This window comes from Equus asinus, chromosome 11 (assembly GCF_041296235.1).
Source record: "Equus asinus isolate D_3611 breed Donkey chromosome 11, EquAss-T2T_v2, whole genome shotgun sequence".
Lineage (NCBI taxonomy): Eukaryota > Metazoa > Chordata > Mammalia > Perissodactyla > Equidae > Equus > Equus asinus.
In genome coordinates, this window is record NC_091800.1 from 23,612,576 (window position 1) to 23,640,077 (window position 27,502).

Consider the following 27,502-nt stretch of genomic DNA (forward strand, 5'->3'; position numbering starts at 1 on the left):
TATCTTTAGCTAATCAAACCCTAGCCCATCTTCTAAATCCAGCCCATATCCAGTCTCCATGGAGCTGACCAGACCAATCTCTGCCACTTTCCTCTGACCTCACTGCCGTGCCAGTATCACAATCCTTGGTGTCCTGCTCCTTTTGCTGTTATTTTTTTTTACTTTGTGTTACTTATTTCATAACTTCATTTTTCATTTTTCCCCAAATGAATGATAAGCTCTTTGAAACCAGGAGCCACATGTTAGAACTGAGCATAATCTTTTGCACGTAGTTGATATTTAAATATTTGTTGGTTGTCTAGAATACATGAGGCACCGTGATAGAAAATTTTAAATTCCTACTTAAGCATGAATAGCAGTTAGCACAATCTGACTGACTTCTTTAAATATTAAAACAGAACACACTTCTGAAAACTCGAATGAATTAAACTATTGGCACAACTTTTTCCCCTGTAGAAGGCTAACGCCATTGTGAAAAACATTTTGAACAGCAACAGAATTACACAAATAAATTATCTCAGAATTTAAGCAGGTACTTATTACAACCAGCTATATTAAATAATAATAGTTTGTACTTTAGTCAACAACTTATTTAAGAAATTATTCAGTAAGTCTCTAATTTGTACAAGGAACCACACTAAGATCTGCTGGGAGAGGAGATGAAAAAAAAGACTGGCCAAGTCCTAAACACTCAACTCTTTAATGGAGGAGACACACTGAAAAACTTTTTACAAAACAAAAGTAGTCAATACAATACAGCTAACCTACTGAGTACTGTGTGTGATTTATTTCAATTGGTAGGGCTCAAGAACCATCTGCTTAAAAAAAAGGTGTGTGTGAGGAGACAGAGAACATTGGAAAGAGGCTCGAAAGATATTTGGGACTTTGTAGACCAAGATGGTAGAAGGGGGTTCTGAGGTATAAGACGAGAAAGAACAAAAGGTATAGACATGAAAATATACCTTCATCCCATTTTAGCTCCTCTCAGTAGATGATCTAACTTGCTACTTCATGTGAAAAATAAAACGCCATTCCTCTCTTACATCTTAAAACTCTTGTCTTTCCCTCTATCTCAAAAGTTTCCCCATTCTTGAACCCACATACACTCCCGGTAGGAATGCAAACTGGTGCAGCCACTAGGGAAAACAATATGGAGATTCCTCAAAAGACTAAAAATAGAACTACCATATGACCCAACTATCCCACTACTGGATATCTACCCAAACAACTTGAAATCAACAATCCAAAGTAATATATGCACCACTAGGTTCATTGTAGCACTATTCACAAGAGCCAAGACATGAAAACAATCCAAGTGCCCATCAACTGATGAATGGATAAAGAAGATGTGGTGTATATATATACACACACACACACAATGGAATACTACTCAGCCATAAAAAAAGATAAAAATCATCCCATTTGCAACAACATGGATGGACCTGGAGGGAATTATGCTAAGTGAAATAAACCAGACTGAGAAAGACAAACACCAGACGATTTCTCTCATATGTGGAATATAAACAAACACATGGACAAAGAAAACAGTTCAGTGGTTACCCAGGGAAGCAGGCTGAGGGGTGGGCACAGGGGGTGAAGGGGAGCACTTACGTGGTGACAGACAAGAAATAATGTACAACTGAAATTGCACAATGATGTAAACTATTATGAACTCAAATAAAAAAAAAGTTTCCCCATTTTTCCCATAGCTAAATTCTCCAAATTGTTCTCAGCCCTCTTGCCGCTTGTCTACTATTACATCTTGTTTCAGTGCTCACCCTTTCTTTCCTTCCCTTAGGCCAAATTGTTGAAAGAATGGTCTATATTTGTTATCTCTGCTTCATCTCTAATTCACTACTCAGTTACATAAGGGTAACTGCCTCTTAAATCTTTTTTATTCAGTAAAATAAAGTAAAATAAGGATATACTTTCTGATTTCATCCTTTCTTTGTTTTAAATAAGTTAACACGTATTTCTTTTTAAAATTTATTTGCTATATTCAGGGAACAGAGAATGTATAGTCTCTGAATAGGATTTCTCACGTCCAGAAAGTAAACTATTAAACAGCTGAGACTTTAAAGTATTCTCAGTAAAGAGCCTGTTATTGTAGTGATCGATGAGAATTCTGAACCTTAAACATGCTGTTCTCCCAATGCATGTTCCCTAACTCAGAGCTCTTTATAATTCTTCAGATAAGAATAGGTAGGGGACACAATTCGTTTTCTTCAGCAACAAAAAAAGAGGAACTTTTAAGGAAATTATTTCATACAAGCCAGGTCCTTAATCTTTTTTAGAAGATCAAGGTAAGGTAAGGTTTGACATCTCCACACTGTAATGACACACGTAGAGAAGTATCTCAGTCCAGCCCCTGATTTATGTTCTGGTTCTCTGGCAGTTTCATTTACTAGAGAAATAACGGCTAAGATAGTTTCTCCTCTTATATACAATAAATAGCCAGAACTCTTCACAACTTACTTTGCTCACCTTTCTTGTCTTCAAAGTCAAATTTATCAGCATCTATTAACCACCTACGTTGATTTCAGAAATGCAAAGAATCACCCATATTTTATATACACATAAGTCTGTCCATGAACAGGGAGTATTATACATACTTTTCCATGAACTATTGGGTAATATATGGATCTCAGCTCATCTTTTCAGATTTCCTTTGTAACGAAGACTTCAGTTCACTGAACAATCCAATTATTTCCCTTTATTTTTCAAAAATAAATTTATCCCCCCCACACACCCCTTTCTTAAAACAGCTTTCCTTAAAGTAGACAAAGATCTATATCATAAACCTCTCTTTCGTCCTCCTAAGGAAAAGAGTTTACAGACTTACCGAATGCATTGGATATTATAGAAACTCCATAAATATTTGTCAACAGGCTGATTTATACCGTCATGCGCCATATAACAATGATTCGGTCAATGACCACATATACAACAGTAGTCCCATAAGATTGGTACCATGTAGCATAGGCGTGTAGTAGGCTATACCATCTAGATTTGTGTAAGTACTCCATGATGTTCACACAATGATGAAATCATCTAACAATGCATTTCTCAGAATGTATCCACATCATTAAGTGATGTATGACTATATTTAACAATATTGTTAAAATTTCCATAAAGGTCACCAAATGTTTTGATTAAAGATCAAATGGAAAATTTCAGGCCCACTTCTAACATTTGCAGGGGTTAGGTGAAGACTACAAATGGAGACCCACATTCCACATGTCTAAATATTTAAAAGTTATATATCAAGTTAAACTATTAAATAAAATAGGGTCTCTTTCTCCAGTCTTGACAAATATACCTTCAACCACCTGGAGGAACAGGTATCAATTTAGAATGCTTAGACTCCTTGAAGTTCCACACCATAGTGTGGCGACATGGGAGGGCCAGCCCATACCCTTCTCATCCTATTCGCCCATTGATTATTGACACCTTGAGAGGCCTTGCGCACCTCAAACCACTGCACCTTAGCCACCCCTCAGGCCTAAGGGTACACTGACAGGTTTTATCCTCCTCAAGACAGACTCAGGGAAAAGGCCCATGCAGGCCACGGAAGCAGGCTCTAAGCTGTTTGGGGGCAGGAAATTCCAGAGCATGGAAGTGGGCAAAGCGAGGGCTTAGGCGAGGCCCACCCGTTGACCCTCAGATCCTTCATCCTGTGGAGAAGTATGGCCAGAGCAGAGTTCTCTAATTCACAGCTCCCAAAACAGGGTCTCTCTTGCCTGGGACAAAGGCAATACCGGAGAATTTACCAAAATGGAGAATTTGCCAGATCAGTCTTGTTACTAGTTAGTATACCAGTTGAAAATAAATATGTAAAAAGATCATTAAGTAAGTAGTAAAAACTGAAATTCCAATCTCTAATCACTTCAGTTCCCTCAAGATCTATAATCAAAGGGTCTAATATTTATCTGGATCTACCCTACAGACTAAATCTAGATTCTGTGCTCTCTTTAAAATTCATACACATTTACAGAATTCTATTCATACCAGAGGGAGTTAAGAAGACAACGAGGAGGAGAAGGGAGAGGGGAAGGAGGAGAACACCGAGTATCAAAGACAAGATGAGACATGCAGGTCTAAACGAAGACATTTCCCTTGTGTCTGTCACTTGTGTGGGGAAGCATATGACATCATGATTAGCCATCTGATCAAAGCTGCTAGACTCACAGCTTGCTCTCACTAATGCACAGAATCATGCAGTTCACTCATTGACCTCATAATGCCCCTATTCTAGCCACTGGGTTACCTGGTAAGTCAAACTGAATCTTGTCAGCATTTAAGTTGAGACTTATGACAGCTCTCCCTACACCTCACCATAATTTGCTGGACTGCAGTTTCCACTTTACTAGCAAGGAAATTAATTTGTTAATTTGAAAAAAACTAATAAATAATTCTTATCACAATACATATACACATACTCCACAGGAAGGGAAGTATTTCAACTGGAAATCTTATTTATGTGTACTTACTGAGATTGTACCATTGTCTAGACCTATGGACAGTCTTCTTGTTTCCGGGTTAAAAGACATGCATGAACATGGAGCTGAAAGAAATGAACATGTTGATGAAATTAACAAAACGATGATTCTCATCGATTCAGGAGTGACTAACTAAAAGTGTGTGACTATTTTTTTCCCACTATTTCCTGCAAAACAGTGCATTTAACTCCCACTCACCAAAAAATAAAAACAGTAATTTTATAACCAACCCCTAGTTCTTCAGTTATCCTTTTAATGAATATAACAAATAAGATATTCTCAAACTGGACAAGTTCCAACGGACTTGGTCTCAGCTGTTCTGTCAATATCAAGCCTAAATTTGCCTGACTAGATTAACAATATTTTGTGCTGTGTAATCCCTTCATCACCAATCTCTTCCACTCAAACTCCATCTTTAGTAGAAATGATCTATCCTTTCCGAACTAGGGAAACAAAAGATCTTACTACCCCCTCCTCCCTTCCCACATACACATACACACACTAGTATAGAAATCTGTTTTTTGATTCAGAATTGATTTGGGGCATGTAGACTGTGAGAAGTCTTGTATTCTCAGCATTCAAGAGATATGCTGGAGGCTGTTGAATGAAAAAAGACTGAGGATTTGTCTCAATCTGAAGAGAACCAACTTGACACAGGGCCAGGCTCTACTGGAAAGAAATCAGGTGAGTCAGTTCACCCAGTCCTGGACGGGGCCTCCCTGTCTGCAAGAACCTGAGCCTGAGTTCACCTGTGACTGAGTAAATTTAGCATGCTTGGAAGCCACCTGTGGCCAAGAAGTGCTTGCTAAACAGTCACCTTCCGGGTCCCTGCCTTCTCTATGATTGCTTGTAAGGATAGGGGCCTTTTGACAATTTACCCTATGCTGAAATAGTCTTTCTACAGAGGCCAACACAATTTTTAAATTTCTGCCCCAGCTTCACAGTAGCCCTGTCAATCATGAACTACCCACCATCATAATCACAATCAGTATCAAGTATTTTTATTCTTACTTTTCAGTTATGATTAGATGTCTTACCCAAGGTCACACAGGAAAAAAAAGTTGGAGAAGGTTCAAAGACATAATTCAAATACAGTCCTATTTTCAAACAACCAACTTAGATTATCTTTAAACTATCAAAGAACTTCAAGTTCTACAAACAGAATCATTGCATAAACACATCATTTAGTAACATTTTTTCATTTTCTATAAAAGGGCCCTGAACAACAACAAAAAAAGACCTTCTGAACTGCATAAAGTATTTCCTTTTTTCTAACATTCAATCATGATATGTTCAGAAAATGGACTCATATGAAAAACAATTTTCCCCCAAAACTTCCACCAGTATGCCAGAATATCTTCTCTTGGTTTGGCCACAAAAGTAAGCTAGATTGCCATAAGTACACTGATGAAAAAAGCAGTCAAATGACATCTAATGCACTGCCCTAAGAAAGTCAGTCTTACTCGCCCTTGGTCTACACTATGCTGACACAATTTCTACACAGATGCTAAGATGCCAGGTCTCATAATCCCTTAACATGTGTGCAGAATTAAAATCTAATGATTTCATAGAAAATTATCATGTGAGCTGAAAAAAGCAAAAGAAAAAATACATTGTGATTACAACCACATAAAGTAAATACACACATAAAAATATATATGGAAAAACTAAACAGTTCTTGTGTTCAAGTAACAAGATCATTTCTATAACATTGTCTTTACTCATTATTTTGCTATTCTTGTTAAAAAGTTTAAATAGCTAATGATTTAAGATAAAAGTCTGAGCATATGAAAACTCGAGTGCAGCACAAAAGGCTAGAGACTAGTCAAGAATACCCTTATCACTTAGCTGCCTCCTGACCATATTAAAAGTATTTTCTGTGTGATTCCCTCCAAACTTCATATCTGGTTATGTAATAGTTAGAAAATCCACTGATCTTTGAATGTGATTTAAAAGACATTTTTTACAATATTGCACAGGTTACCCTTAAATCTACATTGCTATTTCTCTTCTTTTTTTTTTTTTTTTTAGGAAGATTAGCCTTGAGCTAACATCTGCTGCCAATTCTCTTTTTTTTGCTGTGGAAGACTGGCCCTGAGCTAACATCTGTGCCCATCTTCCTCTACTTTATATGTGGGACGCCTGCCACAGCATGGCTTGACAAGTGGTGCCATGTGCATACCCAGGATCCGAACCGGCGAACCCCGGGCTGCCAAAGTAGAACGTGCAAACTTAACCACTGTGCCACCAGGCTGGCCCCACATCGCTATTTCTTTATTCCTCACTTTTTCTCTCATTTACTAAATTTCCTATTATTCTTTCAATGAAAACTTAGAATGCTTACTATGTTCCAGGCATGTGATACAATGATATATAAAGTATTACAGCTGCCATTAATGAATTTATAGATTGTGACACCAACTATATATAGGAACTATAACACTTGTCCCCAGTGTCACCTCCTTATTTCAAATCACTTTATGTTGATAGTAAGAATCACCACCAGAATTCAAAAGGAAAAGACCTTTCCTACAAAGGACCAGAAATTCTCTTGTTCTAGAACCACTATGGTTGAACCTAAGATGGTTCTAGACAGCGGAATGCCAGAGCTAGAGAGCATAATTAGCTCTTCAAAGAGGCATTATGGTAAAACCCTAAGCAAACCAGGAGGAGGGGGAAGACTTCTAGTAGGTGAGCCTTATGATGTTCCTCAAACCTGTTCCCAACTGTGACACTCTCATAGGAATAGGCCCTGGGTTGGTTACCCATAGGCCCTGCGGGGCCAAGGAGGCAGGGAGTGAATTGAAAAGAATATTAATGACCATCTTTGTTGTTACAGTAAATGTCTTTCCTTTTGAGGTTCGGGGGAAGTAGACAGATTGACACAGAGATTCTTCTAACCTTAACTCACCAGAAATTAACAAAAAAGCAACCTCTGAAAGCATAGTGCCATGGCCCATACAAAATGGGCTCCTATCCATGCAAGGAAATATCAAAGTGGCAAAACTGTTGGGGAAGGATAATAAGACAGTAAGTTAATAGTAATTCTGTCCAAATGGTAAAAGGAATCCTTTGGCAGGAAGAATAAAGGAGGAAACAAACAAAACATGATTTAAGAGAAATATGTGTAGCTGGGTTGCAAAAACGTGATGTTTCACAAGTAAGAATTCAGCTTTAAATGCTGTAAAACTAATAATTCACAAGTCAATAAAGAAATATTGGTCTCTCTGACGGCTGAAAGTTCAGGTTAGAGATGAAGTGGTTGAGAGACCATTCTATTCTTCCACCTTAAAACTGCCTTCTCGAAAGGCTGCGTGAAGTGGCTGACCAGAACTATAAAATTACAACACAGCTCCCCTCGACTGGCTTCCTCTATCAAAACTGCATCCCTGATCTCTAGATGAAATAAATACAGCAAGATACAAAACCTAAAGATATATTTATTCCCTTCACCTTTAACTCTTTCCCATGAGAAAGGATAACCACACCAAGTAAGCTTTGTGGGGTGAGCCCCCATTTGCCAAGGCCTCCCACATTATTACATTATGCATAGTTTGCTTGAGATGGCTCCTACACAAACCCAATAAATGAAATTCAAGACCTTGTAAATGGTCTTGTTGATGTTATATCCCAGCTTTCTATTTTTTCTTCCCAACATTTTCATTAAAACCTGAAAAAAACCTGACCACAGTTTCTCAATAAAATAGTAAAAAAGTTCATTTTCCATACTATCTGATTAAAATTTTCCATCTCCCTTTTCTGTCTCAGACTCATGACAGTCAAAAGAAGTATATTTGGCAAAATTTTAGGAAGCAAGATAATGAAAGGCACAACTCAGAAAAGAAATTTGTGCTGGTCTATGGGTAATGGGAAATAATATTCTCTTACGTTAGTATCAGGACTTTAGACCTTGATGGCCTGTCAAAATTTTATTTTTAAAATTAAACACTTTCATACCACTGAGGTTTTTGTTTTTGTTTTAAATGAAATCTTTGTAGTTTCAGGCAAGCACTCACCTTAAAGTTTAGGAAAAACTAAAATAAAGAGAAGCCCCAGTCTGAGTGATTATATTAATGGCCATATAATTTGAAGGGGGAAAAGTTCAAGAGAGATGAGCCCCAAACAAAGGGAACTCAAGAGACCAACCTCAACAGAGTCAATAATTAAGTGGATTAGAAGGAAACTGGCTACTCGTATTTCTAACACTTTTATCCCATAGGTATTCTTAAAAAAAATATTGCTCTTGCTTTTTAAAAAAATGTAGATGAGAGGAGGCATTCTCAAAATACTTCTATTTTGGGGAAAGTTTCCTTGTTTCTATTATCTACATCTATAACTCTTTCATTTTATGACTAGTTTATTTTCTGTTCTTTGCTGAATGGTTAAACTTTGCTCAAATAAACACCAGTTTCACTGAAGGTTAAGCTGTGGATTTCAATCACACTGACTGCTTTACAATGATAAAGGCATTATTTGGCAGGAGACACTAATCTTCATAAGACGTTCTGGTGGGAACTTTAAAACTAAATAAACAATAGTATTTCCATGAACCAAACTCCAGGTGTTAAAGGCATCCTGGTGAAGTTAAACATAGGACCCCATGAAGAGGGCCTTGAACAGAGCCTTCAAGGAGCACCCCACCACCACAAAGCAAAGATTTAATTCATTTACTTCATGGACACTATTTTATTCAGCCCTATTTGTCACAAGATAATATTTATTAGGTTTACAATCTTTAACCCATGCTTTACTTTATTAAGAACACTTATATTTAGGACTTTAATTGCCTAACATTAAAAAGCATTTTTCATTTATTTAATGCATTCTACTAATCATTTTTTATTTACTTCATCAACAAAACTACAATGAATTAGTAGTCATTTTTGCTCCCAGACAACCTTTAAGTTACAACTACAAGTTTAAGATCTAAGTATAATACATTTTAAAATACCCTGTCATATGAAAATCAAACAAGAGTATGCTAAGCAAATGCTGTAATTACTCAGATTAATTAGTATCTGTTATCTTTAGTTTAGATCATCTGTTTTCCTTCATTTCTGTTAAAAATCAGAAGTTTCTTTGGTACCTTTTCTTACTAGTAAATACAGAAGCAAAAGATCAGATTACGTTACTATTTTTGAAAATGTAAAGAGTAAAAACAATGAGTTGTTTTTACAGTGGTTCCATAGTATAATCAATACCAAAAAGAAACCAACAAAGGAGCACACACTTCACAACTAGCAACAAGGAGTTATTTGAAATAAGGTATAAATTAAAACAGTAAGATAAGCATTTCCCACTTATACACATATCCCCCAGGCTGCCAAGAAACTTTCTCAACTGAGTTAAACATGTCGTCTAAAAGTCACCAAAACAATCACTGCCTTATGAAAACAGAACTGCCAAATTCATTATTTTTAAACATCTATCTATCACTAATCTATTCACATGAATTTTCCCCTGAACTCCAATAAACCCAGGAGAAGAGGTGAGACAGCCACGAACCAGCTCCATCCGCAGTCCTAAACTACTGAAAGGTCTCCTTTGACCTCAACAATGGGAAAATTAACACTTGCAATTACATACAAAATAACTCATTTCCATCCCACATATAAAGCATATGAACATATTAATCATTTTAATTTTCTAAATCCTCAATATCAAGTTATCTGTTGCGGTAAGATGACAGTCCCCAAAAATGAAAACAAGGAAACCAATCCAGCCACAACCTCAGAAACTAGCCAATCTTTCCTACTCCCTATGAGTTAAGACCAGCAATGACAGCATATATTGCTAAACACCAAGAACCTGAGAGTATTTTACAAATACTTACTTAATGTATATCATAACAAAAACATTTCTCCAAATTTTTTTTTTTTTAAGAGTGTGGATGCTGAAGTTCTGGTTCTTATTCTGTTTTGTTTTAAAGATTTTATTTTTCCTTTTTCTCCCAAAGCCCTCCGGGTACATAGTTGTGTATTTTTAGCTGTGGGTCCTTCTAGCTGTGGCATGTGGGACGCTGCCTCAGCATGGCTTGACGAGGAGTGCCATGTCTGCGCCCAGGATTCGAACCAGCGAAACCCTGGGCCACCGAAGCAGAGCGCAGGAACTTAACCACTCGGCCATGGGGCTGGGCCCCATTTCTGCAAATTTGAGGTCAAAGAAAATGAAGAGTTTATCTGTCAGGCTTCAGAGCAGGGAAAACGTAAAGGACTTGCCCGAAGAGACTCAGCAAATTGGCAGCAAAAATGAAAACTGAATTCCAGTTTCCCACCCAGGCACAGGTTCTAACCTATAATTTTGAGAACTCCAATCTTAAACAATGCATATTTTTGGGTGAATTTAAGGTAAAGAGTACGATTATGTTCAAATTTCATCGCTCTATTTGTCTTAACTAAGAGACTTCATTTAATGCATTCTCTACCTCATTTCACAAAGAATTTGAAATGGCTTAAAAAGCAGATACAATAAAACTGAACAATAGAAATAAGCAAAAAGTCATGACTAAGGAAAATATACATAAGAACAGAAAGAAAATGAGAATAAAGATCTGCTGGGAAATGTAATAGGTACCATATTTCATATTATCCATAAGGACAAAGTCCTAGGTCTTTAGAGCTATTCTCCCAACCTTTTTCACTTCAAGATAAATACAGAAAATTAGATTTGAACAGTCGCTAGAGTAAACGGAAGAGATTGCTAGGGCCCAGATGACTGGGTCCCCTGACCAGGTAAGGGGATCAGTTCCCAGGGCCTGTAATCCATTTGGATCATGTTAGTATGCTGTAGCACAAAGGTTGGGAAGTTCTGCCTTAGAGAAAGCCAAGGGTTTCTAGCCCTCAGATCTAAAAACTATTCCCCCTTAGTGCTTCTTCCAAGGGGCACTGAGCATTATGGTAGACAATTACTTCAAAGCCAGCCATAAGGCATTTCCTATATGTACACATCAGTATGAGCTGAGAGCACAACGACCGAAGTCATTTCTGCAGAGGGCTAACACAAAGTGGGAAAACTCAGAATACAGATGAATAACTGGACCGCACATCCTTCATGCTGCCCTCCATAAATAGCCTTTCTCTCAACCAGGCTTTTGATAAAAACTGGGAAGCAGACCGTCTAAAATTATGTTTTTCATTGAGAACTAGAGTTGCTATACTTTAAAAGTTAGCAAAGCAAATAGTAAAGTGGCCACACGTGTGAAAACTGAGGCACCCAATCACAACTTCAGACTGGGCAAATGCCATCCCACAAGGCCAAGGCAGAGAGCTGGAAATAGGACAAAACAGGTCATTTTATTACTATGTTAGGTGCACCTTTTACTTGTAATTATCTCTAAAAAACTGTCTCCTGTTTTGCTTTAAGGACAAATTCATAAACACTTAGAGCCAAAGTAAACTCCACCTGCCTGTCTTGGCAACAAGAGAACCCACAGAGGTTTTCCAATTGTCCAACACACCCTCAGTCCTGAGGCTCCGGCCCTCTTAGCCTCGGATTCACTACATCTTTGGCAGCCATGTTGTTTTACCTATTCTCCATACTCACAGAGAAAAGTTGGCAATAAAGGCCTAGACACGATACCCAATACTTTAATAGAGTAAGAAAAATCTCAAACACCTGCCACCCTGGCTCCTGCTTGAGCTCTCTGCTCCATTCCTTTGTCTGATCCCAGGAATGGCAAACCTAGTTGGTAAAATAAATCTAAAATAACTCAACCATGAAAATAGGAATGCCTGTGCTTTTCATGTTTTTTTTTTCTCTGTAATGTAATGCAAATGTGGTGGTTGAAATAGTATCAGTTAGAAGCCTGGAACAAATAATCACATTTATGGCTACAACTGAAACCTCAACTCTGTACTCTCAGAAAGGCCCCTCTCTGGTTTCCAAGCTCAGGCAGGTCCCAGTTGCAGAGGTTGTAACTTGATCTTGTCACAGGCAATAAGCAGCCACTACGTGAGATAGGTCAAGAGGGAATTAATTTTTTAAAAGAATATTTGATAAGAAAATGCTCTTATTTCTCACTCATCCATAAAAACCAGCTTAATAGGGAACTAAAAAACAAGTTACCAGCCACCGCAAATTTTCTATAGACAGCAGGGGTTTTAAATGGACCTTCCTCTGGGAGCCTCTGTGACCATGTTCCCATTACGCCTATTTCTCATGTTCTAACACTCCCCATGCATCATGGGTGGTACTTATTTTAGGTCTGTCTTCCCCACCAGGCTGTACACAACATGAAGACAGAAATCACCTCCCGTATTTAACCAGTATATCCTTAGTACATTGCACAGTGTTTGATACAGAAGAAACATTTAAAATTTGTTGAGTTGTTGAGTTGAGGAAATAAAGAAAACAGGATGAATATTTCTTTCTGCTTTTCCTCTTTACTTGCCCTCACTTTTCCCAGACTATTTTCAGCTCAACACCACAGTGGCACCAATAGGGACGTGGCTCAGTTCTTTCTCTTTAAAGATACAGAGATCCAGGAGAAACTGAACAGAGAGGAATCAGGAGGTGTACACTTCGGGCTAGGCTGAGTTAGACACTTGCAGCCATCAGTAACAGAAACCCACCAGAGTGAACTTCAGCACCGATGGGCATATCCAGTAAGGGGGGTATCTCTTGAACTCAAAGGCAGGAGCAGAGCCAGGCTTCTGGGTGTCAGAAGGAAGAGGAGGAAAATGTTCAGGAATCATTTGCTCAGACTTCTTTCCCTCTGGAGCCAAGTGGTCCTTCCTCCCTGATTCACACTTCTTTTAAGCAGATCCGCTTTCACTGTTGCTTTACGCACTCAAATGCCTCCCAGCTGTAGGGTTTACATGTTCCCAATTCAAGGGACCAGCTGAGCATTTCCTACTCCAAATTCTACATTCCTGGGAAAATCAGACTGGCTCAGAGGCAAACAGCCTTAACCAGGCAAGTCTGGTTTCTCCAGGCTCCCTCCTAGAAGGGAAGTGGGAGCTTTCTCAGAAAAGACAGGGTATAAGGACACCCCCCAAAGCAGCGGCTGTGTTTCTGATCATGATGTGTCAGCTTCTCATCTCTCTCTTGTCTGCCACTCCCCCAAGCTCGCACAGCCTTATCACACTCTTCCTTTCAGGCTCAGTCCCAGCCTTCAAACTTAGCCTTCACTATTCATTCTTTCTCATCTAATGCCTCCCACTCACTTAACCTCCACTAAACTTTAAATTCTTTTCAATGTTACAGAAAATTACTATCCTACCCAGAACATGACAATTATTAAAAAGTATTTAATGGACAAAATAAACAAGCCATATATTACTTGTATATTTTCTTTGCTTTTTCTAGATTTGGAATACTACTTATTATACACCACTATAAACACACAATACGGTCATATCTGCCTTGTGGTGTCCATATTATAGCCTCCAGATATACTGTACCTTTTCACTTATTTTGTAACTAAAACCACATAACAGTTATTTAAGGATAATACCAAGTAAACTCTTAACAAAACACCTTTCAATAGAAAGTACTGCAAAACAGCTCCTCGGAAACTCAAATCTATTTCAGGTTATCTAACCGACCGAAAATGTAGCTTATTTCCTCATGCAATAAGACTCTGCTGTTCTCAAGTTAAACAAAACTTAAATTCTTGCTCAGAGAGCAGTTGCCATATCATTTGAATGCATGATTCCTAAGACCATAAAAGCCAATTTCTGACCAAATATGAAGAACATAGCCTTTTGTTTTTTACCTCTCCATGGTGGTGGCGCAATCCAACAATGAAAGATTATGGAAATCATCTTGACTTATGCGCCTTGTTCATCTGCAAATTCTGGCACCCAGCTCAACGGCCTATACATAATAGGTGCACAGTAAACGTTTCATTGACCCGAATGTGTACTTATATCCATGTATTTACAAATCAACACTATATATGCATGAGGCTTTACATGTGTTCATACAAGCACGAGTAAACAGATCAGCATGTTGCCTATAATGCCACAAGACAATTTTTTCAAACTTTAAAGTACATTCAAATCACCTAAGGATCTTACTAAAATGCAGATTCTGATTCAGTAGATCTGGGGTAGAACCCAATATTTGCATTTCTACTAAGTTCTTGGGTGTCTCTGATGCTGCTGGTCCACAGAACACATTTTAATAGCAAAGTAATTTCGTTTTTACTCCTTTTAGTAGAAGGCCATAGGCAAAGTATGCAAATAATTAGAGGGTCCTCCTTCTCAAAGCTGTGTTCAGTCATTAAGAAAATGGATGATAAGGTTCTCAGGGAAGCTCATGTTTATTATTGGATTCAAGTCTTCAGTGAGTATATATTTATTGAGCACCAAAGTCAGGTGCAGGAGCTATGGCAGACTTTAGTCATTCTTGCCTACAGTTTAATAAACAATGAAAATGCAACTAGAGGCTTTTCTGTATTCTCAGTGATATTCAAATACAAAGAACATTAGAGAAGACACCAAAATGTATATGCGGAAGGAGAGGAGTAAACAATTGCTTAGGACCCTGTGTCTTCATGAGGTTCCCATTAATGTTCATCTCAAGAAGATTCCTTGCCCACTATCCTCAAGCCCTCATCATTCTGCCCAGGTCTGCCTCTCCTCCATCTTCACAGTTATGGGAGTGACAGGTCTCTGGGGTCAACTTTAACTTGCTGGACTACAGACTTTCCCCACATCTTCCAGCTAGATATTGCATCAGGTTTGATGAAAAAGCAAGACCATAGGTAAGACTAGTTATACCACTTAAAAATCAGGAAAAACATCAATCAGAGAATTCCCTTCTCTTTCCATTTACCTAAGCCCTCATCATTGCCACAGCTTAAAAAGAAAGTTCACTGAGGGCCCTTGCTGTATAATGGTGTCTGCTGCAGACACAATAAGTAAGGGGAGAGTAAGTACTCAGAATTACAAGAAGTTCCTTCTTCCTTAACATAAGGGAGAATACTTGGTTCAGCTTCGGGGTTATCTATTTACTACAAAATTCTAAAGACATGCAAAACTCAAAGATAATTTGAAAATCACAGAAAACCATTACATCCTTAATAATTCATTTGTTCATAAACAGGCAAAATTGCTGTTTAAGTTATAACAGTACTCTTTTGCCAGAGGCATAAACCTTATCAGAGCCACAATGTGCATGAATTTCTCTGAGCTATACACTGTGGCAATATTTCTCAAACTGGGAAACTTGTATCAGGGAAGAGGTGCGCGCTGCAGCAAGCCAGGGGACCTGAGCCCAAACAACAAACCTGAGGGATTTTTCTAGGGTGTCAATTTTAATTAAGATTTGAAGGAAGGAGAGTAAGGGAAATGTTTAATAATATAACTTATAATGAATTTAAATAATTATTTTATACTTAAGTAAACATGGAATAGGATGCCCAAACTTCATTAATTTTAAAGATAAAAGAGCAGACTAAAAAGAAATTCCCTATTTTCGGGAGCCAGCTCTTCTCCTCCTGCAGGAGAACTTTTGCCAGTATAAGAGTCTAAAAATCAGTCATAACATTTTTTAAAAACTATATTTCAAAGATTCGCTACTTATCAGTGCAAGGATGTATTTCTCACATAAAATCTTAGGGAAATGAGATTGACTTCTTTTTTTTTTTTTTTGAGGAAGATTGTCCCTGAGCTAACATCTGTGCTAGTCTTCCTCTATCTTGTATGTGGGACCCTGCCACAGCATGGCTTGATGAGCAGTGTGTAGGTCCATGCCCAGGATCTGAACCTGTGAACTCCAGGCCACTGAAGCAGAGCATACAAACTTAACCACTACACCACCAGGCTGGCCCCAGGATTGACTTCTAATTAGAAAGTTTCAATCCTAAGCAAATCCTTTTGAGAATTGAATGTTCAATGCTGAATGTCTTGAATTTGAATAAATAATATAACAATAATGCAAGAACAAATTTACTTCACAAATGTAATCAACGGACAAAATTTTGAGTTGTTTAAGGAAGTACTTGACAAAAAAGTTAAAAAAAAAAAAAGAGAGAGAGAGATGGCTGTAATCAGAGAGCTTATGTCCTTCTTCCATTAATCTTATTCAGAAATTATGAATATATAGTCAATTTCAGACCAATTTTCTTATTTTACATACTGAGAGCTAAAATGATTTAATATGGCACTTTCCATTAGAATGGTAATCCTAACCCTCAGGCATCGCTACTCAAGAAGAAGACACAGAGAAGGCAATCTTGGAAAGAAGGCGAGTTGGAGTCCATGTCTGATTTTTAAAGACAGAGATCCAGATACTTACAAGGCATTGCATGGTATATGCTTGGCCAATATTGTCCACTGTCTCTCTTTAACCATACACGAACTGTCCTGCAACAGAAAGAAAGGTGTGTGTTAAATCATAGTAATTTTAGTCATGGGAAAATGTTAATAGAAAGAAACCAAACCTCCTAATGATATATGTATTTAGTTTATATATAACATATCTTAATCATATACTATATATATCTCAACTATATATATACTATATATATTCATGCATACCACTTATGTTCTCTAAAGATCCTACGTTCCTTAAATTTAAGGTTTGCATACATTTAGAATTACTATGAGTTTTTAAATATTATCCTCATTATGTCTATATACATGGTGGAACAGAGATAATATTTGAAAATTATAATTTTTGTTGTTATTTTGCCTTTCCAAGTACACGACTTTGCCCTAGTCTGCTAGAAGCATTCATCTGCCTGGGGAGTTATTTGGTTTTCCTAGTAAAGGAAGTGTGAAGAGATAAAATGAAGCAATATGCAGCATCTGACATGCACAGAAGGATTACATACTAAGTCCATCGTTTTACAGGCTAGGCCATTGTCTTGAGAGAGCGTTTTCACAAACGTAGTCTGGCAATGGTAAGCTCTGAGACTCAGATTTCCTGAGCTAGAGGGTTGGCCATGGGGCCCACCATGGAACAGGTAACCCTGCAGTAAAGGTCATAAGTGAAGTTCTAGGCCAGACAGAGACATGGCAGATACCCAGGAGAGCTCAGAGAAGAGGAGCCAAAGAGAGAATAAACTAGTCCAGGAGCACCACTAAGTTCTTATCAACCAGAAAGGCCCCACTATGAGTTACACCAGCCATGACATCATCTGCACATGCCAGCAAGGAAAACACAACCAGGAGGTTACAGGACATGGCCCCAGAGACCAGAGAAGTAGTAGACATCAAACCAAGGGGAATGAGCAGTTCTCCACTGCTAAGAGATCACATATGCCACATCTCTCACGCCACATGCTCAAACCATCCCAGGATAAAAAGCAGACAAAGAGTGAGCATTTTTATCTCAAAGAGAGTTCGACACTACCTAAACATACTATTTAACTCACCATACTAGACTAAGTTTTAAATTGTATTAAATTTTTTCCCTGAGCTACTCAGTGGGTCTCCCACATGGAGTAGTAGGAAAACGACTAAATTACAGACAAAATAAAGAAATGCCATTTTTCTCTGCACAGCCACAAGATAGAATGTACTGATACACAGTGACACCACCACATATACAGGCAAAATTCCATCTTTTTGGTCAACTATCCTAATTTGTGAGATGGACAGGCATAATGGTAAATAATTTGTAAGAAGTAATTTGATACAGGTCCTATTTATACACACATCAGCCTTCACCTAAACAAATTCTTTTACAATATATGCCTAAACAAATTCTTTTACAATAGTATAATACTTTAATATGGAGATTATTATCTCAACAAGAATAAATAAGGAGTGATATCACAGAAAACGGCAGAGTAGAGCAGGAATCAGTCCCTATACCAAATCAATTACTGAGCTGGCAAGAACTATTAGAACCACTATTTCAGAACTCTAAAGTCTAGCTGGACACTTGCAGCATCCACGGGAATGCTTAGATGAAGAAAGAAGCTGGTATATGTCAGTAAATTTCACACTTTGCTGGCAGCTACCACTATGCATGCCTCATCCTCGTAGCAGGCAGCTATAGGGACAGTGGCCCATGTTCATGGAGTAGCTTGCTGGTACGATGGTGAGAACCTCATCCTCCAAAATTTGGGGATGTGTGTTTTGATTTGCTTGGCAGTTCACTGAGAGACTAGCAAAAAGACTGGCCATTGTTTCAATCCCCTAGGGCTGAAGGGATTCCATGGAAATGTCTGTCAAAAGAATTTAAAGAGACAAAAGACCTTTTTTTCCTTTATTAAATTCAGACATTAAAAGAAATCACTGATTGGGGCGAGCCCAGTTGCACAGTGGTTAAGTTCACACGTTCCGCTTTGGGGGCCCGGGGTTTGGCAGTTCGGATCCCAGGTGCAGACCTATGTACCACTTATCAAGCCATGCTGCGGCAGGTGTCCCATATATAATGTAGAGGAAGATGGGCATGGATGTTAGCTCAGGGCCAATCTTCCTCAGCAAAAAGAGGAAGATCAGTGGCAGATGTTAGCTCAGGGCTCATCTTCCTCAAAAAAAACCCCAAAACAAAACAAAAACAAGTCACTGGTGATCTCAAGAGATAACAGAACAGAGACTTCAGTGATCACATACAACAAGGAATAGAGCCTTTACAAAAATAGTTCGGAAAAGTCACTAAACAGGCAACTGCAGAATTCAACAAGTAACAGCAGCAGCCACTGGAGAATGATTTTCAGAGTGACTGCATTATAATATTTAGAATATCCAGATTTCAACAAAAACTTAGAAAGTATGCAAAGAAACAGGAAATGGCCCATTCATAGGAAAAAAAGAAAATGCCAGAAACTGCCAATGAAGAAGTCCAAATACAATTTGCCTTACTAAACAAAGGCTTTAAATTAACTGTCTAAATATGCTCCAAGAGGGGGCTGGTCCAGTGGCATAGTGGTTAAGTTTGCATGCTCTGCTTCAGTGGCCTGGGGTTTAAAGGTTGGGATGCCGGGAATGGACCTAGCACTGCTTGTCAAGCCATGCTGTGGCAGCATCCCACATAACACAAAGGAAGATTGGCACAGATGTTAGCTCAGTGACAAGCTTCCTCAGCAAAAAGAGGAAGATTGGCAACATGTGTTAGCTCAGGGCCAACCTTCCTCACAAAAAAGATAAATAAATAAAAGCTAAGTAAATAAATAACTAAATATGTTCTAAGAGCTGAAGGGAAACACAGACAACGAACTAAAGGAAATGAGGACAAGGATGTATGTACAGGTAGGGAATATGAATAAAGAGACAAAAATGATAAAAGGGAATCAAATAGAAATTCTACAGCTGAAAAGTACAACTGCCGAAATAAAAAATTCATTAGAGAGCTTCCATAGCAGGTTAGAGAAGACAGAAGAATCAGCAAACTTCAAGACAGGACAACTGAAATTACCCAGTCTGAGGAGAAGAAAGAAAAAAGAATGAAGAAAAATAAACAGAGCCTAAGGAATCTATGGGACACCATTAAATGTACCAACATATATATTATGAGAAAGAGAAGACACAGAGAAAGAGGCAGAAAAATATTCGAAGAAAAATGGCTGAAAACTTTCCAAATTTGATGACAGGTATAAATCTATACATCCAAGAAACTCAATGAACTCCAAGAAGGATGAACTCAAAGAGATCCTCAAGAAACACATAATAATCAAACCATTGAAAGCCAAACAGAAAATCCTGAACGCAGCAAATTTTTCATCAGAAGCCTTGGAGGCTAGAAGGCAGTGAGATGATAATGTGCTAAAAGAAAAACACTGTCAACGAAGAATTCTATATCTGGTTAAACTATTCACCAAAACTTCCATATCTGGCTGAACTATTCTTCAAAAGTGAAGGAGAAATTAAGACATTTCTAGATAAACAAAAGCTAAGGAACTTTATTACTAGCAAATCTTCTCCAAAAGAAATGCTAAAAAGAATTGTTCAGGCAGAAACAAAAGGACAGTACTTGAAGCCATACAAAAAAATTAAGATCATTGTAAAGGAACTACATAGGTAAATATAAAAGCTAGTATTACTGTATATGTTGTTTGTAATGTCTCTTTTGCTTCCTATATGAATTAAAAGACATGCATAAATCAAGAATTTTAAGCCTATGTTAATACGCACACAATGTGTAAGGGTGTGATTTATGACAATAACAACAAAAGGGCCGGGACAGAGGTAAATAGGAACAGAGTTAATGTATGCTATTGAAACTAAGTTGGTATCAAGTCAAACTGGATTGCTACAAATTTAGGATGTTAAAAATCCCCTTGGTAAGCACTAAGAAAATAAAAATTATACAGCAAAGAAAAGAATCAAAATAGTACACAAAAAAATCAAACATAGAAGGAGTTAGTGGGGGAGTTGAGGAACAAAAAGGATATGACATACAAAAAAAAAAAAGCAAAATGGTCCTTCCTTACTTATAAGGAAGTCCTTCCTTATCAGTAATTACTTTAAAGGTAATTCAATTACATTTAATCTATTTACATTTAAAGTAATTTACATTACATTACTTTAAATGTAAATAGATTAAACTCACAAATTAAAAGACAGGTAGTGGCAGAATGGATTAAAAAAACATGTTTCAAATTTATGCTACTTAAAAGAGACGCTCTTTAGACCCTCAAACACAAATAGGTTGAAAGTGAAAGGATGGAAAAAAGATATTCCAAGAAATAGTAACCAAAAGAGAGCTGGGGTAGCTATAGCAGTAACAGACAAAATTGATTTTTAAGTCAAAAGTTTTGCAAGAGACAAAGAAGGACATTATGTATTGACAAAAGGGCCAGTTCATCAAGAAGATATAACAATTATAAATATATATGCATCAAATAACAGATCCCCACAAGACATATCAAGTAAACACTGACAGAGTTGAATGGAGAAAAGTTCTACAATAATAGTTGGAGACTTCAATCACTATCTTCAATAATAGACAGAACATCTATACAGAAGATCAAAAAGAAAACAGAGGACTTGAACACTATATACTAGCTAGACCTAAGAGATATCTAGAGAACACTCTAGTCAACAGCAGAATACACTTTCTTCTGAAGTGCACATGGAACATTCTCAAGATAGATCATATGTTAGGCCATAAAACAATTCTCAACATATTTTAATAGATTGAAATCATACAAAGTATCTTCTCCAACCACAATGAAATGAAACTAAAACCAGTAACAGAAGAAAAACTGGAAAAATCACAAGTATGTGGAAATTAAACAACATAACCTTACAACCAATGGGTCAAAGAAGAAATCACTAGGAAAATAAGAAAATACTTTGAGATGAGTGAAAATAAAAATACAACATACCAAAGTTTATGAGGGGCAGTGAAAGCAGTTCTCAGAGGAAAATCTACAGCTGTAAATACTTACATTAAAACAGAATAAAAATCAACATCTTAACTTTACAGTTTATGGAACTGGGAAAAGATGAGCACACTAAACCCAAAGCCAGTGGAAGGAAGGAAATAATAAAGATTTGAACAGAGAAAAACAAAATAGAGAATAGAAAACCAACAGAATCAGTGAAACCAAAAGTTGGTTCTGTGGAAAAAATCACCAAAATTAACAAACCTTTAGCTAAACTGATTACAAAAAGCAAAGAGAGGATGAAATAATTAAAATCAGAAATGAAAGTGGAAACATTATTACCTATCTTAAAGAAACTGAAAGGATTATAAGAGAATACTATGAACAACTGTATGCCAGCAAATTTGATAATCTAGATTAAATGGAACAATCTTCAGAAACATACAATCTATCGAGGCTGACTCAAAAAGAAATAGATAATCTCAACAGACTTACAACAAGTAAAGAGATTGAATCAGTAATCAAAAACCTCCTCAAAAATAATAGTACAGGGCCAGGAGGCTTCACTGAATTCCATTAAACATTTAAAGAAGAAAGAACAGGGGCTGGCCCTGTGGCGCTGTGGTTGAGTTTGGTGCATTCCACTTCAGTGGTCCAGGTTCATGGGTTCAGATCCCAGGCTTGGACCTAAAGCACTCATCAGCCACACTGTGGCAGGGACCCACATACAAAGTAGAGGAAGACTAGCACAGATGTTAGCGCAGGGCTAATCTTTCTCAGAAAAAAAAAAAAAAAAGAATGAGCAACAATCTAATTTAACCTTTCAAAAAACAGAAAAGGGACTATTTCCTAACATATTTTTGAGGCTAGCATATCTGACACCAAAGTCAGACAACGATACCACAAGACAATTATAGACCCATACCCCTTATGAATATAGATGAAAAAAATCCTCAAGAAAATTCTAGCAAACCAAATCCAACAGCACACTAAAAGGATTACACACCATGACCAAGTGGAATTTGTCACAGGAATGCAAGGGTGCTTCAACATAAGAAAATCAATCAATGTAATACAACATATCAATAGAATGAAGGGGAAAAAAGACATGATTATCTCAATAAACACAGAAAAACATTTGACAAAATTCAACAACCTTTCATGATAAACAGCACTCAGCAAACTAGGAATAGAGGGAAATTTTCTTAACCAGATAAAAGATATTCTTAAAAAACTCACAGTTAACATTATACTCAATGGTAAAAGACTGAAGCTTTACTCCTAAAATCAAGTACAAGACAGGATGCTCACTTTCACACTGCTACTCAACATTACTGGAAGTCCTCGACAGAGTAATTAGGCAAATAGAAGAAATAAAGGGCATCCAACTTGGAAAAGAAGTAAAATGATCTCTATTTGCAGATAACATGATTCTAAACATAGAAAATCCCAAAGAATCCACAAAAACACTACTACACCTAACATTCAAATCAAGCAAAATCTCAAGGGACAAGACCAACATACAAAAATCAGTTGTGTAGAAACACAACTATGATACACCAGCTATGAACAATGTGAAAAGGAAAGTAAGAAAACAACTCCATATATAATAGTATCCAAAAGAATAAAACATTTAGGAATAAATTCAACCAAGGGAAGTGAGAGACTTATACACTGACAACTACAAAATATTGGGAAAGAAATTAAAGAAGACACAAATAAATGGAAAGACATCACACGTTCATCAATTGGAAGACAACATCAAGATGACAACACTCCCGAACGCGAACCACAGATTCAATGTAATCTCTATCAAAATTCCAATGGCCTGGGGGCTGGCCCCGTGGCCGAGTGGTTAAGTTCGCGTGCTCTGCTGCAGGCGGCCCAGTGTTTCGTTGGTTCGGATCCTGGGTGCGGACATGGCACTGCTCATCAAGCCACGCTGAGGCAGCGTCCCACATGCCACAACTAGAAGGACCCACAACGAAGAATATACAACTATGTACTGGGGTCTTTGGGGAGAAAAAGAAAAAAGAATAAAAATCTTTTAAAAAAAAAAAATCCAATGGCCTTTGTTGCAGAAATGGAAATATCAATCTTCAAATTCAGATGGAATTGCAAAGGGCCCAAAATAGCCACAAACAATATGGAAAAGAAAAACAAAGCTGGAAGACTCCCACTTTCTTATTTCAAAACGTACTACAAAGCTACAGTAATCCCAACAGTATAGTACCAGCATAATGACAAACATGAGGATCAATAAAGGAGAGTTGGGAGTCCAGGGACAGGTCCAAACATTTATGGCCAATAAATTTTTGACAAGGGTGCCAGGACACTTCAATGGGAAAAGAATAGTATCTTCAATAAATGGTGCTGGGACAACTGGATAATTACATACAGAGGAATAAACCTGGACCCCAACCTCACTTCATATACAAAAATTAATTCAGAATGAATCAATGACCTAATTATTACAGCTAAAACGATAAAACTAGTGGAGGAGAATATAGGGGTAAATCTTCACAACCTCGATTCAGCAATGACTTCTTGGCTTTGACACCAAAGCACAAGCACAAAAGAAAAAATAAATTGGACTCCAAGAAAACTAAAAATTTTTGAGGGGCCAGCCCAGTGGTGCAGCAGTTAAGTTCGCATGTTCTGCTTTGGCAGCCCAGGGTTCGCTGGTTCAGATCCCAGGTGCAGACCTACGCACTGCTTGTCAAGCCATATTGTAGTAGGTGTCCCACATATAAAGTAGAGAAAGATGGGCATGGATGTTAGCTCAGGGCCAGTCTTCCTCAGCAAAAAAGAGGAGGATTGGAGGCAGATGTTTGCTCAGGGCTAATCTTCCTCAAAAAAAAAAAACCTAAAAACTTTTGTGCAACAAGGAACATCATCAAGAGAGTGAGAGGACAAGCTACAGAATGGGAGAAAATGTTTGCAAATTATATCCAATGGGGTTTTAGTGCCCACACCACATAAGGAACTCTTGCAACTCAACACATAAGGACAACCCTCTTAAAGGGTGGGCAGACTTGAGTGGACATTTCTCCAAAGATAAACAAATGGCCAACAAGCACATGAAAAGATGTTCAGCGTCACTGATCCATAAAGAAATGCAAATCAAAACCACAAAGAGATATCATTTCAAACTCACTAGGAAGGATATAATAACAATTTTTTTAAAAAGGAAACTAACATGTTACAGGGGCTGTAGAGAAATAGGAAACCTTGTATGTTGCTGGTAGGAATGTAAAAGGCGCAGCCTCTATTGAAAATAGTTTGGTAGTTCCTCAAACAGTTAAACAGAATACTATAGGACCCACCAATTTCACCCCTAGGTATATATCCAAAAGAACTGAAAACCAGTATTCAAACAGATACGTGTTCATGTATGTTCGTAGCAGCACAATTCACAATAGCCAAAAGGTGGAAACAATCCAAATGTCTATCAGCAGACAAATGGATAAACAAATTGTGGTATTATATGCATAATGGAATATTATTCAGCCATCAAAAGGAACAAAGTACTGATGGGTAATAGAATGCTCTTCTGGAATGATGAGAAGGTTTTGAAACTAGAGAGAGGTGGTGGTTGCATAACACTGAGAATGCACTAAATGCCACTGAATTGTACACTTCAAAGTGGCTAATTGTATGTTATGTGAATTTCACCACAATAAAAATAAAAAAAGAAGAAGAATTAATACAAACTTTGCCTGGAGATGAGGCAATCATCTGTGATGATGAGATAACAAGCCTGAGGACAAAAGCTGACATACTTAGGACCGCAGAGATGAAGGTCAGAAAGAGCCTGGAGCCTCAATAAAACAGAACCACCAACCCTTTAGATGAACTTCAGACTTGTTTGTGAGATGTTTACTTCCTTTTTACCTTAAGCTACTGTTAGATGGATTTTGTTACCAGGATCTGAATACATGTTAACTGATAGAGAAGATACAGAAAGGAATGTCTGTGCTTAGGTTTTGGGTTTGTCGAACAGCATGGATGATGTTGTCATCCACTGGCGACAGGAACACTGGAAAAGGACCAGATGTGGGATGAGTATCATAGGATCAGTTCTGAACGTCTGAGTCGGAGGTGTCTTTGACTTAGCAAAGAGTTCCTAATTAGTGAAAAATGAGAATTATAACAGAACCTATTGCACGAAGCTGTTGTGAGGATTAAATGTAAGCTTCTTGACACAGTGCTTAGCACATCAGCAAGCACTCAGTAATTGCCAACAATTATTATTATTGTCACCATCATCACTATTATTTAAAAACACATTTATCAACCGTAGCTTGGGAGGGTTCAAGATCCTAAACCTTACCTGCTTTGCCAAAACATTGAACAATGTAATCCTTGATATAAGGGACTTCACACTCCATCTTACTAAGGTGTCCTGTCAATGACTTACCCATTCCTTTCTGCATTTCTTTAACATGTACTGAACATCTGCCAGGTGCCACGCATTGTGCAGGAGCTCCGTGTGGACAGAACAAGTAAATATACCACTAAAATAGTGAGTGAAACCGGCTGCGAGCTATTTTATATGAATGTAGGGTGTAGGAAAGGTATCTAATCCATGTAGAGAAGGGCGACAGGTTCGGGAAATGCTGATTCTAGAGAGACGGCATTACCAATTACTTTATTTCATTCACAGCATTGGACACAATCTGTTACTTGATCTACCTACTTGTAAGTGTATTTATTATGATTCTACCACTAGAAAATAAGATTCACGAGGATAAAAAAAATTCCTTTCTTGCTCCTTACTGTCTACCCAGAGCCTGGTGGAATGCATGGCACATGGCAAATAGATGATAAAGATCTGTTAGACGAATGAAAGTACGTGTTAGTCCTATGTGGCAGAGACTGCTAGTTGCCTACACTAGATTCATTCTCCTCTTCTTCCTTAGCAGCAGTTATACTGACCTGAGAGGGATGGGCAGAGCACAAAGGCCAATAAATAGAAGACAACAGACCTCGAGGTAGACAAGATGCTTGGCAGAGTTCATTGACTATGGACTACCACAATAAGGGAACAAAAAGAAGTCTACTGGGCTTTTTGTTGCTGTTGTTTTTGGTGAGGAAGATTGACCTGAGCTAACATCTATGCCAATCTTCCACTATTTTGTATGTGGGACGCTGCCACAGCCACAGCATGGTTTGATGAGCAATGTGTGTGTCTGTGCCCAGGATCCGAACCTGCAAACCCCAGGGCACTGAAGCAGAGCACACGAATTTAACCACTACACCACTGGGCCAGGCCCTCTACTGGGCTTTTGAGGGGACTATTTTGCCAACAAAATTCCAAACGTGGCCACCCAACAATTCATCAAGGTAGGTATGATCATTAACGTCACGTTACAGATGAGGGCTCTGAGGCACAGACAGGCTCTGCAGCCACAATTTGAACCCAGACTGTCTAACTTCAGAGGTTTCTCTCTCAACCACTACACTGTGCATAACTGCTTCCCTAATACAGGAGGGAGAGGAAGGTGGGAATACACAGTGGGTTTCATTGTCGACATACTGAGTCTAAAATAACTGTAAATCAACAGAATGGCGATTACATGTGGACCAGCTTCTTATGAGGGTGAGAGCTAAAGCTGGCACCTGAGCTCTGTGCACACAGCTTGTTACACTTCTGAATGTCAGCCAAATCAACGCTTGTGGTCTTCCAGATGCATAAATTATAAAGTGAAATATATTTAAGTGATAGTGTCTCTAAAAATCCCAGAGAAAAAGGCACACACCAATACAGCTAGTA

General features: G+C 37.9%; 1 protein-coding gene across 3 annotated transcripts in view; it reads right to left on the reverse strand.

The window, feature by feature from the left end:
- WDFY2 (WD repeat and FYVE domain containing 2) overlaps positions 1–27,502 on the reverse strand; it is a 174,538-nt gene that overhangs the window by 81,682 nt on the left and 65,354 nt on the right. For all 3 annotated transcript variants that reach the window (XM_014851400.3, XM_070520613.1, XM_070520612.1), the window contains exons 2-3: positions 16,743–16,810; positions 4,491–4,564 (exon numbers count right to left, since the gene is read on the reverse strand). In XM_014851400.3, the coding sequence (XP_014706886.1) occupies positions 4,491–4,564; positions 16,743–16,810 (142 nt within the window). The remainder of the gene's footprint in view (positions 1–4,490; positions 4,565–16,742; positions 16,811–27,502) is intronic.